Raw genomic sequence first — 12,239 nt, 5'->3', positions numbered from 1 at the left:
CGCAAGCCCCTGTGAGTATTCCAGCCAAATCGTTATGAAATAAAGATTGTCATTTGATTTCCTGCGTTGATGCTGTTTATTTGTAGTGTAGCTGCTGTAGAAATAAATAGGACATGATTTGATTTTAGGTCAAATCTTGATTACCCAGCTAAAGTGAACGCTGTTGGCAAAAATCGCCCCGAGAGGAATTAAAAAGGATCTGTTTGAGGTCCTTTTATAATCACAGGTTAATGTCAGTAGATCAGTGAGACGATTCATCCATATGTGTGCATGAATTTAAGGCGCATAGTGAAATTTTTGTAGCAGGTAATCATGGAGGAAGTTAACTGTTTTTAGTTTATAGAAAATAAATTATAGTGATACAATAAATGCAAAACAACGTATACTCACTGTGTGTGGATGATCACACATGGAAACACCAAGCTTCATGTGCATTTGTGTAGGTTGTTAACTTGTAGGAAACCCTAAGGTTCCTTTTCCTTCATTCCCTTCTTTATTAGATCACTTTGACACTGACAGGGTTCATTTAGATTAATTTTTTTTTTTTATTGTTCATTTTTAGCGGTTTGTCTTTGTTATTCTATTTTATTTGTTTGCATATTTATTTTTATATCCCATTATTTGTTGACACGCAGCAGGGTTTGTGGTTCGTGTTTAAGGACGGCATTGTGTGAGTTTGATTGGGTGAATAGGTTGTCGGGGTAAGCTGCAAACAAATTGGCCTTTCTTGGGATTAATAAAGCAATCTGGCACTCTGAATCTGAACTCTTGGTGTAATAATCCATTCAAAACCCCTGAATAGTGAATACAGTTTTAACCAATCTGTTGATCCCCCCCCTCACAGAGGATCTCTCTGATGGAGAGGAGGTCTTCCCGAAAGAGATTGCCAAGTGGAACTCCAATGACCTCATGGACAAGATCGAAGCTGCAGAAACGGAGGAAACTCCTGGTATGATGAACACCTCTACATGGGCAGGCACAGCCCAATGACACTTGATGTTAAATGTGTGTTTGTGTTTCTAGGTGAGCTGTTCAAGGAAATGACTGTTGATTATGAAAGAGCAACCAGCGAGGAAAGATTAGATGAGGTATGTGTGTCACATATTGACTGCCAATGCAAATAACACACCTATAACTCGCACTCCTCTGATGCCCGTCCATGTCTGGAATAAATATCCCTTACAAGCCATCTGCTGAAAGTTTCCTTCAGGACATGATTTAATTTGAGTTTAGCTGCTAAAAAACAAAAAAACATATCAGGCTTTAAACTTTGGAGGATAAGAGCCTCTCTGTCCTCTTGTGTTCAGATGCGTGGCTGTCTTAGCGGCCAAGCCGATAGCTCTCCCATTCCCACCATCACGGTAACAAGGCACCAGTCAGTAAGTAAACATTTTGGCCCCAGTGCAATGTGGGGTACAACAGTTCTTCAGACACCTCCAGTCTATTAAATGCCCCTGCCCTTATCCTTGCCGTAGCCCGAACCCAAATCCATGTGTACTCCTCAACCTCACCACCTTCTGTTCGACCCCCTCCCCCCTCCTCTGTACTTAATGGAAATGTGAAGTTTTGGATTGGAAGTAAAAGACAAAACTACACATTGTGCTGTGCTAATTAGTGTGAACTTGTCATCAGGAAGCATGGTTGTTGTTTGCTGTTAGTTGAACGGTTGTCCAGGTGAAGGTTGGCTCTGTTATGTGTCTTCATGGTTCCTCACCCCTCAATGGCTATAAAAAGCAGTTTGCCATGTAATTCATGTTCAAAACGATGGACGCAAAACGTTGCAAGTCGTACCTTTAGAATCGGTTAAAAAGTGATTTGATGCCCATTTTCAAGGCCTCGTTTATCTGTTTTTGTTTGCTTGTTTTATCACTCACAGTAAGTACGTATTCTTTGGTCATGCTGATGAAGTGAATAAACATTTTATTGGATATTTTCCCGATAGCGTGCCTTAACATTCCCGTCCATAACGCCGCTTATTAAATTTGCTGTTCTCAGGAGAGCTCTTCCCAGCAGTGTCTGCAGCCCTCCAAGATCCATGTGCTCATCTTGGTCTTGCACGGAGGGAACATCCTGGACACCGGAGGAGGCGACCAGAACAGCAAGCAGGCCGACGTCAACACAATCAGTACGGCTTTCGACACAGTCATGCGTGTTCACTATCCTGCGGCGCTGGGACGCATCGCCATCCGCTTGGTGCCCTGCCCTGCCATCTGTGCTGAGGCCTTCTCCCTAGTGTCCAAGTAAGAGCACGCGCATGCACACATTTCTCTGCAGGCTCAAAACCTCATGGATAATCATTGAAGGTTTGTGTGCAGTTAGGTTCATAATTTATTGGATGAAGACAGAATTCTTGTGGTTTTACACAACCACAGTGGAGTTTAAATCAGATAATCAATCAAGATGTGATTGAAGTGTAGACTTTCAGCTTTTATTTAAGAGGTTTGATGAAGAATTTCATTAACTGTTTAGGAATTACAGACATTTTTTACAGTCTCTAATTTTAGCTCTAAAGTAATTGGGCAAATTTACATCATTTTAAATGTAAGGATCCTAAGGCTCAGTGACTGCCTAAAATCTAGAGCCCATATACATTTTCTGTTGAAGTGCTCTGGTGAACCTTTACTACAAACACTTGAGTTGCTGCTTGTTTAATAACTGAAAAGCTGTGCCTTTGAGCTGAGAACAGGTGACTGACTCCGCTATTGAAAAATATCATATTTCTGTACCCTGAGAAACTCTTGGGTTGCTCTTACAGTTTGCTTTGTGTCATTGTCCATTTGCACTGTGAAGAATTGTCCGATCAGTTTTGCAGCATTTGTCTGAATCTGATCAGAGTGTAGCTCCATACACTTCACAGTTAATCCTGCAGCTTCTGTCAGCGGTCGCATCACCAATAAACACAAGTCCTCCAATTATACTGGCAGCCATACGTACCCATACCTACCTAAAAAAAAAATGCATCTGACTTTGTTAAACCCCTCCAATTAAACTCAAAGTCTGCCTTTCAGCCACATCCTGATTTGTAATTTAAAAATAACAACAAAAATTGTGTTTGTGAAACAAATTGTGGTTCTAACCGTATTTTAGCTCGATAGCTGTTTACTTATGATGGAAGAGGTCCAGGTGCAGCTCGTGACTCTTGTCTTCTCTTCCTGCGTTTATTTATTCTCCCGTGTGCATGCCTTGGGTTTTAAATTTCATAATTTGATTTTTATCCACTAATGTTCTCACAGCTTGAGCCCTTACAGCTACGATGAAGGTTGTCTGTCCAGCAGCCAGGACCACATCCCGCTGGCAGCCCTGCCTCTCCTCGCCACCTCTTCTCCACAGTACCAGGATGCTGTGGCCACCGTCATCTTCCGAGCCAACCAGGTGTATGCGGACTTCATAAAATCTCTGGACGGGGCTTCTTTCTCCGGCCAGGTCAGATACCGATGGGGTTTGTTGTTCTTGTATGCTGTTTAATAAAGAATTGGAGTCATTAGAGTTGAACCAGCTGTACTTTTTGGAGCCACATTATCCTTACATCCAGCGTGTAACTGCGGAAGTCTTTTCAGGTGATCCTGAACCCCACGCATATATGTAATAAATATTTTTCATCCTTTAACTCTCCAGGTTTGCCTCATTGGGGACTGTGTGGGAGGAATCTTGGGCTTTGATGCTCTGTGCAGCAGCAATCAAACAGTAAATGAGAGCCAGAACAGCAGTCGCAGGGGCAGTGTCATTAGCGTACAGGTAAGCGAGACATCCTCCAGCATTAATGAATGCACGGCGACAGTCTCGGCTCATCCTAAACAGTGCCTGGAACACTCCTGTGTGCACCTTTAACCTGTTTTGTTCTTCTTAATTGGCTCATTTGTTTAATGACACATTTTAATGACAAGTTTTAATGACACATTTTCACAAATTTCCCCTGCAGGACCAGGATCTTCTCTCTCCTGGCATCATTGTCAACAGCGGACACGGATCAGCGTCTCCAACCTTGGAGGGCAGCCGCCACCTCAGTCGCAGCAACATCGATATCCCACGTACCAGCGCAGGCGACGACACCAAGAGACAGCTGCCTCGGAAGAGAAGTGACTCTTCCACCTACGAGCTGGACACCATAAAGCAGCACCAGGCTTTCCTGTCCAGGTGTGTCGTCCGTGGGAGGACAAACTCTTTATGTGGAATGAACTTCTTTTGTCCTTTTGTCATGCACTGTCAGAATATGTTTTATTTTTAGTTCCAGGCACGGAAGTGACTTTGTGTTGTCCTCCCAGCTTACATTCCAGTGTCCTGCGGAACGACACAACCTCCCGAAGGTCGAGCAGTAGCACAATGCTGGATGGAGGCTCCCTGGGGAAATTTGACTTCGAAGTGTCCGACTTTTTCCTCTTTGGCTCTCCACTTGGCTTGGTACTTGCCCTGAGAAAGACTGTGATCCCTATGTTAGATGGTGAGCTTCAATTACCAGGCTTTGTACTATCTGTAAAGTGAAAGGTTTGCCCCAGATGGAAATCTGCTTATTACTATAGACACCTATAGACCAGGCTGTCATCAAAATATGCTTGAATTCTTCCCTTCCTCTTTCTTATGTCTCTGGTTTCATTTCTCCCCCTAGTGGCCCAGCTACGACCTGCCTGTCAGCAGGTTTATAATCTGTTCCACCCCGCTGATCCTTCAGCCTCCCGCCTCGAACCTCTGCTGGAGCGGAAATTTCACCTCCTCCCTCCGTTCAGCGTGCCCCGTTACCAACGCTTTCCCCTGGGAGATGGAAACTCCGCCCTGCTGGGTGAGCTCTTTTTACAGATGATAGATGAAAGGCCACGTTAATGTGAAGCTTTCAGTCTTTGTACGTCTGTCTTGGATGCACACACACGAATGCAAAATACCCTTTAAAAAAAAAAAACCCCAGCAACAACCACTTAAGATCACATCACCTGATGCTTCAGATGCTGATTTTAACCCACTGTCCTTTTTCCCATGGATGCACACCATAGATGGCTTAAAGATGCCTTAGTAGCATGCGTTGAGTTCATTTACAAAGTAGACACTGCCTGAAAGAAAAATACACGCTTTTCTACTGTTTGTGCTTCGGCATGTTTTGTGAAGCAGTTTATTAATCTCGGTGTTGTCACAGTCCCACTGGTGGTTTCTGTTTGGACTGATCTTTATAGCGGAGGATGCCTACCCTGTTTATACAATTACATGTCTGATGTTCTCGAAGAAAACGCACACAGAATTTAATAAGATCTTTAATGAGGAGAAATTTCTTTTTTTTTTAAAAAGATATCTAACATTATTGAATCAGGAACTGAGGCTTAGTAAGGATGGAAACCGGGGTTAATAAAGATGTTTAATATGGTTAAGATGTTTCTTAATTACTTCAGACCAGAGTTTTTGTGTTCCCTGGTGGTCATGGCCTCCATCAGATCAGCTACCAATGACCATCTTCAGGCCTTCCAACATTTTTTTTTATAGCGATGAAGTTTCAAAGACAATTTCAAGATCACTGTTAAGGCAAGAGAGTTCAAATGATTTCATAAATAGCATATTGCAGGCTTTTTCTAATCTTAGAACAGGGTCATATGTCAGCTTATTGTGTCTCTGAGGAGCAGCTGTGGTCCAGGAAAAAGTGAGCTCCACTAAGGGCTTGACTCTTGTTCCTTGTTCAGTTCTTGCTTCATATGTTTTTGTCTTCCTTGTCTTCTTTCCTTCCTCCTCTCTTGGCCTCCTGTCTCCATATCCGTGTACCTTGCTCTCTACCTCTAAAACCTCCTCCCCCGACTTCTGCCCCTCCACCCACCCCCCTCTGTAGTGGAGACAGTCCAGAGCAACGCTCAGCTGCTGCTTGACAGCGGGCCTCTCCTGTCCCTTCGCTGTCAGGAGACCATCAGTGAGACCTGCATCCCTGTACCTGTGCTAAACTGGCAGGAGGGCTCCCTCAAAGCCACACCCGCCACTATGGAGTGTGTGTAGCCTCTCCCATTCACCTCTATCTGTTCCCAACCCTCATTCGCCGTATCTCTGTCGTCCCTGTGTTCGTCCCTCTCGCCATTACGTCGAGATGCTCAGATTCCAGGCCACCTCTTACACTCTTTGAGTATGTCCATGCTGTCATTTCAGTGTCTCCAAATACTGATAAATGCATATATATTTGACCTTTTGGCATCGTGTCTTCTGGTTTACAATTTAAAAAGAAATGTAGCCAATTGGAACATCAAGTCATGGAAATACTCGAGACAAATCTGCTAAGCATCTCTTGTGGTGCTGTGTTTTGCTTTGTGCCAAGACATTTTCATGACAGAGTTTGGAAGATGCAAGCGTCTGTGTTTGTGTGCTGCGGTTTTAAGGCCGGTTTCATTGTATTTGCATCATCTCTGTAATATTAGCTGATTTGTGGTGACATAGGGTTTTTTGTTTCCTTTTTTTTTTTTTTTTTTTTTAATACTGTTTTTTTGAATTTCCAAAAAAAGGTTTTGATGTGCTGCTTGTGACGTGTTTGTGCAGTGGACTTGGAGCTCTGTGTGTACATGCTAAACAGACTGAAGCCTGTGCTGCTTCTTGTGATACTAGTCAGAGGTCTTGTGATTTTACTAAATCTCTGACGTTATTTTATTTTCAAGACATTAGAATAGGCTCTGAATTTAAAAATCACCTCCATAACACACACTAATATTACTGTAGAAGACGTGGATATTTGTGATTTTACATTCACTGTGTGTTTAATGTCTTCATTTACCAGTCACGTGTTGATCGGTGAAGAAATGTGACCGGGGCCTCGCCGCCTGCTGTCACATTTCTCACCTGCATTCCCCCTCCTCCCCCAACCGTCACCGTGAGTTCCCCCTTACCTGTGTCTCTGTCTAATGGGATCTCCTTGTTTGGGCTCAATAGCGGATGTTGTTCAGTCTCATGGTGGTGTCTTCATGGACAGTTCGTACCCCTCATCCCCCGTAACGGGCCCCCTCTCCCGGGGCCAGCGGAGGGCCAGTGAGGTCAGCATTGCCAGCCAGGTCTCAGGAATGGCAGACAGTTACACTGCCACCAACATAGCCAACAGTAAGTGCTCTCAATACCAAACAGTCTCTCTTTCTCTCTTCCTTCCACTCACACAAACACTCTTCTAGTAATTCTCCCGCTTTCTCTCACATTCAGCCCAACTTTTATCTGCTTTTATCTGTCCTAGTTTCTCTTTCCAACACCCCGACATCATTTACTCTCACTCTGACTCTACACACACCCTGCTGTCCTGCAGAAACAGTCTAGTCAGCCACGTTGAGTGTCCCGCTCCTTTTTGCTCTTTTCTGCTTTGCCAGATTTGGGATTGAAGTGAGACTCATGTAAGGTGATTTATCCATCTCCTGTTAAAACTAAGACAAGATCAGAGTCCCGGAGAAGAAACCAGCTTAGAGCCACTTTCCACTGTCTGTCTTTCTCTTACTCACTGTCTAAATGTAAATGCAATGAACGAGTGCTGCATTTAATTAATGTGGCGATGCATGTAGACACCTGTTTCCCTCAGCCATTCCTGCATTGTCGACTCCCTATTGCAGTGTTTGCTGAGATAACCGGTACTGTTTCCTCTTTGTTTGAATGTCCTTTGAATTCCTCCTCCCCCTCACCCGTTCACTTCTGTTACCAGAACATTTATTTGTGCCTCATGTTACTGCGCCTGAACACTGCTGTTCAGCCACCCACAGTATAACCCTGGAAATGTGCTTAAACTGATTACGACATGTTTCTCTTCTGCAAAAGCATCACTCTGCCCCATTTACCTGAGCGGTTCCTAATATATCTTTAGGGCTTACACAGTCGCAGCTCTTTTTAAAACTCTCCAAGCTGTCCTAAACTGTCACAAGTGAATTTGTATTCATCACATCATATATGGTTTCTTTATCTTTTTGTTATTTTTGCTGTTGTTTTTCCCCCCGTAGCTGAATCAAACCAGGTTAACCAATCCAAAAAATACAGTCTTTTGTCCCTACTCGCCCTATCATCACAAAACAAATTCTTCCTGAAAACTCCTCCCACGTCCCGTAAGGAAACAAAGGCTTGCCAGGCCGCAGGATCTTCTGATGCATACGTAGCGGCAGAGCTGGACGATGAGGCAGACTCTAGTGAACCTCTAAGTCCCACCGGCCAGTACGAGAACTACCGGGCAGGGCTGGACTTTGCTATATCTGATCTGGTCTCACTGGACTCCCAGGCTGAAGTGGACCAAGGTATTTTTATAAGGAAGGGAGCTACTGAAATCAGTGTGAGGCTACGGCTCTCTTCCATGTGCTGCTCTGTTTTGTGCCACAGTCAAAAGACTCAGCGCTGCTCTTCCAAAAAGCCTCTTTGCCTCCCTTTCACTTCATTTTTCTAAAATGTAATTCACAGCGATTCAGGTGCATTCACTGTCACTGATGAGGGGTAATCCATAAATCTAGATGCTGCCGGGGCTTTTAAAATCATTCATCTTTTTCACACGCAGACTAACACAAATAACCACCTTCAGCTGCTCATGTAATCAGCTCTAACTATCGGTTCCTGTTCTCAGCCTTTGGATTTGCTGATAATAACCATTATAAACTCCTTCCTTTCCCTCCTGTAGCTGAAGAACTGCTGGGATTGGTGATGAGTGTGGCTGAAATTTGAATTCAACTTCTTTCTTTTTTTGCTATAACATCAGGGGTGTTGCACCTTTCTGTGGCATCACATACCTCACGCTGGCTCTTTGAGTTTCATCTTACGTCTCTGTACCCTATTCACTCCATTCCCATTGCAGTTGCAGCACGCTGGTGGGGCACAAAGCGGCTGGACTTTGCCCTGTACTGCCCCGATGCCCTAACAGCTTTCCCCACAGTGGCTTTACCGCACCTGTTCCACGCATCATACTGGGAGTCTACTGATGTTGTGTCTTTTCTCCTGAGGCAGGTGAGTAAACAGCAATAATGAAAGTGTTAGGACTTATTCAAAAATTCTCAGTATGAATCACTGAATAAGATAACCTTTATTAAGATAAGATAACCTTTGTCCCCTTTCAGGTCATGAGGCACGAAAACTCAAGCATTCTGGAGCTCGATGGAAAAGAAGTGTCTGAATTCACCCCCTCTAAACCTCGAGAAAAGTGGCTCCGCAAGAGGACTCACGTGAAGATCAGGGTGAGCATCTTATCTGGAAACAAAGTCTGTTTCAGAGAGCTTTAAAGTTTAGTCGGGGACACTACGATACCTGCCATCTAGTTACAAATCAAAAAATAGCCCTTTTGTTTTTCTTTTTTTAAATTCATTTCAATTTAAAATTTTAATAAAGCACCAAATCACAATAACTGTTGCTTCAAGGCAAAGACCCTACAATAATACAGAGAAAACGTCCAACAATCAGATGACCCCCCCCCCCTATGAGCAAGCACTGGGTGACAGTGGGGAGGAAGATCTCCCTTTTAAAAGGAAGTAACTGCCGTTAGGGTTGAGGGGAAGGAGACGTGACAACACTCTGGACGACAGCCAAAGATTATTAATGACCAATTCCAACCAATATGCAAAAAAAAAAAAAGTTGTTGGTATTTGTAGACTGTTTATGTTTAAATAAAGATAAAGCAACACATCAGCATTTTCCCTTTGTTTCTTCTGCATTGACAGAACGTGACCGCCAACCACAGAGTGAATGATGCCGTCTTCACTGAAGATGGCCAGCAGGTCTTGACAGGCCGCTTCATGTACGGCCCTCTGGACATGGTGACTTTGGCCGGGGAGAAGGTGAACATGCTTCTGTCTTTAGTAGCTCACCTGCTGTTAGAGATACCTGGGAAATCTGGGTTTGAGCTTTTTTTTAATTTTTTTTTATTTTTTAAGTTCACTTCTAAGTGGATTTTAAGTCTCATACATTTGAGACATGTGTCTTATGTTTGACAAACAATCCAAAGTTCAGGTATATATAATGATTGCTGTGAAATTTTAGCTTCATAAATTTCAAGATATATTATTGAAAATTGGTCCGTTGACCCAGGACATCTTGAAATCTGAGCCACTGCTTGAGCACAAGTATGTCGCATTCACTGGCCTTACTAGAGTATTCACCAGTTGGCTAGTAGAGCCCTACATTTGAGCACTCACTAATAATGTGAAACATTTAGAAAACTTTTTAATGTGAAATATTTAATCATAAAAATGAAGACAATGTTGTTTTCATTCAACTTTACCTCTGGGTTGAGGAAATATGAAAAAAACTCAAATATCTGTCGATCAGCTGCATTGAAACGCTTTTGTTTCCTTTTCATTCCTGCGCAGGTCGACCTCCACATCATGACCCAGCCACCATCGGGAGAATGGGTGTACTTCAACACCGAGGTGACCAACAGCAGCGGGCGCGTGTCTTTTGTCATCCCAGAGGACAAGCGTCTGGGAATCGGCGTGTACCCGGTTAAAATGGTGGTCAGGTGAGATTAGCCTGGTACCAAACTGTTATTGTATTTTATATATTCAAGCTTTTTGTCCGTTTATCTTCACAGAGCCTGGTTTCCATTTGACTTTTAGCTCACTTTATTGCAGCTCATTTTTTCTTTAATCTTTTGGTTTCCATTTCCTTACTCTTTTTCTTTTTATTCACCAGGGGTGACCACACGTTCGCTGACAGCTACCTGACAGTTGTTCCACGTAGCACGGAGTTCGTAGTGTTCAGCATCGATGGTTCATTTGCTGCCAGCGTTTCGATCATGGGCAGTGATCCCAAAGTGCGAGCTGGAGCTGTAGATGTTGTCAGGTAGCTGGCTGCTCTACCTCTCCTGTTTTCTTGGCTTCACATATTTTCTCCCTGATTGAACTTTAAGATCTGGTGTGTCCTGCTGCTTCTCCTTATTTCAGGCACTGGCAGGATTTAGGCTATCTGATCATCTACGTGACCGGACGGCCAGACATGCAGAAGCAACGGGTAGTGGCCTGGTTGTCTCAGCACAACTTCCCTCATGGCATTGTCTCCTTTTGCGATGGCCTGGTCCACGACCCGCTCAGGCACAAGGCCAACTTCCTCAAGTCTTTGACAGAGGTCAGAGTGGGGATGGGAGAGGGGACAGTGAGTGTTTTAAATAAAGAACCGAAGCGACAAATGCTGACAACCCATTATTATTTTAAAAATGTACCCATTTGTTTAGAAGAAGCCAGGATTGAACATTTCTCGTCTTCATTTCTCCGATTTCAGGCACACATGAAGATTTTTGCTGGCTATGGATCAACCAAAGACATCTCAGTCTACACCTCCATTGGCCTCCCTTCTTCTCAAATATACATTGTTGGCAGACCTTCTAAGAAGATGCAGCACCAGTGCCAGGTATCACTTTCTGCAAACGATCCTGTTAATAGTCTCTTCTCACATTAAAAAAAAAAAACTAAAGTAAAAGCTCAAGTCACCGCAAAATGTGTTGCTTTTTAGTTGACAGTTGTTTCTCTGATCCTTCAACAGTTCATCACAGAGGGATACGCAGCTCATCTGTCCCAGCTGGAGTACAACCATCGCTCTCGGCCAGCCAAGACCACCAGTGCACGCATGGTGCTACGCAAAGGCAGCTTTGGCTTGGGAGCAAACAGTGACTTCTTGAGGAAGAGGAACCATCTGTTACGCACCATCTCCTCTCAGCCAGCCCCCAGCTCTCCGACGGGCAGCATCCACAACAGGCCGGAGCGCACGCAGAGCCAATCAGACAGCGAGCGGCTGGAGCGGGAGCGGCTGGAGCGCGCTCACAGCCACGGCCAGGGAGGGGCCCAGCGCAGCATGAGCATCACGGCCAGCTGCTGGGGCCGCAGCAGCAGCACCAAGCTGGAGCCAGGAGTTTTCAGCTCAAAATGAGACTGGAGACACGATGCAGGGTTCGGGAGAGTGACTTACAAATGCAGTGCTGAGGAAGAGACGCAAAGTGACGTGAATATAAACGCAAACAGTGGAAAGCAGTTGGCTTCTTGCACCAGATAGGTAAAATACCATAAGGAAAAAAAATCAGGTGCTATAAATCACTCTTTATAAAAACTAACACCAGTCACATTCAGCACAGATATTTATGGGCAGAGCATGAGGCAACATTCATGATAACACAGACCAACATTTCAAGAAGTGTTGCCCCAAGGCGGGAAAGTGCACACAACCAAATAAAGCTAATATTGTAGGGATCCAGGCTGTTTGTACTGTTTAGTAAATATTTATTAGTCTTGAATACAAGGTCAGTTTTGCTCCTTCAGCACATGGAGACAGTTACTTACACACACACACACACACACACA

General features: G+C 44.0%; 1 protein-coding gene across 10 annotated transcripts in view; it reads left to right on the top strand.

Moving 5' to 3' along the window:
• LOC113033054 (membrane-associated phosphatidylinositol transfer protein 2-like) overlaps nucleotides 1–12,239 on the top strand; it is a 42,296-nt gene extending 30,057 nt beyond the window's left edge. For 2 of the 10 annotated variants that reach the window (XM_080308716.1, XM_080308715.1), the window contains exons 8-27: nucleotides 845–949; nucleotides 1,024–1,088; nucleotides 1,308–1,379; nucleotides 1,996–2,240; nucleotides 3,234–3,423; nucleotides 3,616–3,735; nucleotides 3,920–4,134; nucleotides 4,263–4,438; nucleotides 4,604–4,774; nucleotides 5,801–5,953; nucleotides 6,880–7,044; nucleotides 7,920–8,207; nucleotides 8,756–8,904; nucleotides 9,015–9,131; nucleotides 9,612–9,728; nucleotides 10,260–10,408; nucleotides 10,582–10,731; nucleotides 10,833–11,040; nucleotides 11,167–11,295; nucleotides 11,428–12,239. In XM_080308716.1, coding sequence (XP_080164842.1) covers nucleotides 845–949; nucleotides 1,024–1,088; nucleotides 1,308–1,379; nucleotides 1,996–2,240; nucleotides 3,234–3,423; nucleotides 3,616–3,735; nucleotides 3,920–4,134; nucleotides 4,263–4,438; nucleotides 4,604–4,774; nucleotides 5,801–5,953; nucleotides 6,880–7,044; nucleotides 7,920–8,207; nucleotides 8,756–8,904; nucleotides 9,015–9,131; nucleotides 9,612–9,728; nucleotides 10,260–10,408; nucleotides 10,582–10,731; nucleotides 10,833–11,040; nucleotides 11,167–11,295; nucleotides 11,428–11,811 — 3,368 coding nt within the window. In that variant the 3' untranslated portion in view covers nucleotides 11,812–12,239. The remainder of the gene's footprint in view (nucleotides 1–844; nucleotides 950–1,023; nucleotides 1,089–1,307; nucleotides 1,380–1,995; nucleotides 2,241–3,233; nucleotides 3,424–3,615; nucleotides 3,736–3,919; nucleotides 4,135–4,262; nucleotides 4,439–4,603; nucleotides 4,775–5,800; nucleotides 5,954–6,879; nucleotides 7,045–7,919; nucleotides 8,208–8,755; nucleotides 8,905–9,014; nucleotides 9,132–9,611; nucleotides 9,729–10,259; nucleotides 10,409–10,581; nucleotides 10,732–10,832; nucleotides 11,041–11,166; nucleotides 11,296–11,427) is intronic. The other 8 variants (XM_026186318.2, XM_026186322.2, XM_080308717.1 and 5 more) reach the window with 8 other exon arrangements.

This window comes from Astatotilapia calliptera, chromosome 12, assembly GCF_964374335.1.
Source record: "Astatotilapia calliptera chromosome 12, fAstCal68.1, whole genome shotgun sequence".
In the NCBI taxonomy this organism is placed as follows: Eukaryota; Metazoa; Chordata; class Actinopteri; order Cichliformes; family Cichlidae; genus Astatotilapia; species Astatotilapia calliptera.
Note: the sequence above shows the minus strand (reverse complement) of the source record. Positions and strands in the feature narration are given on the sequence as shown.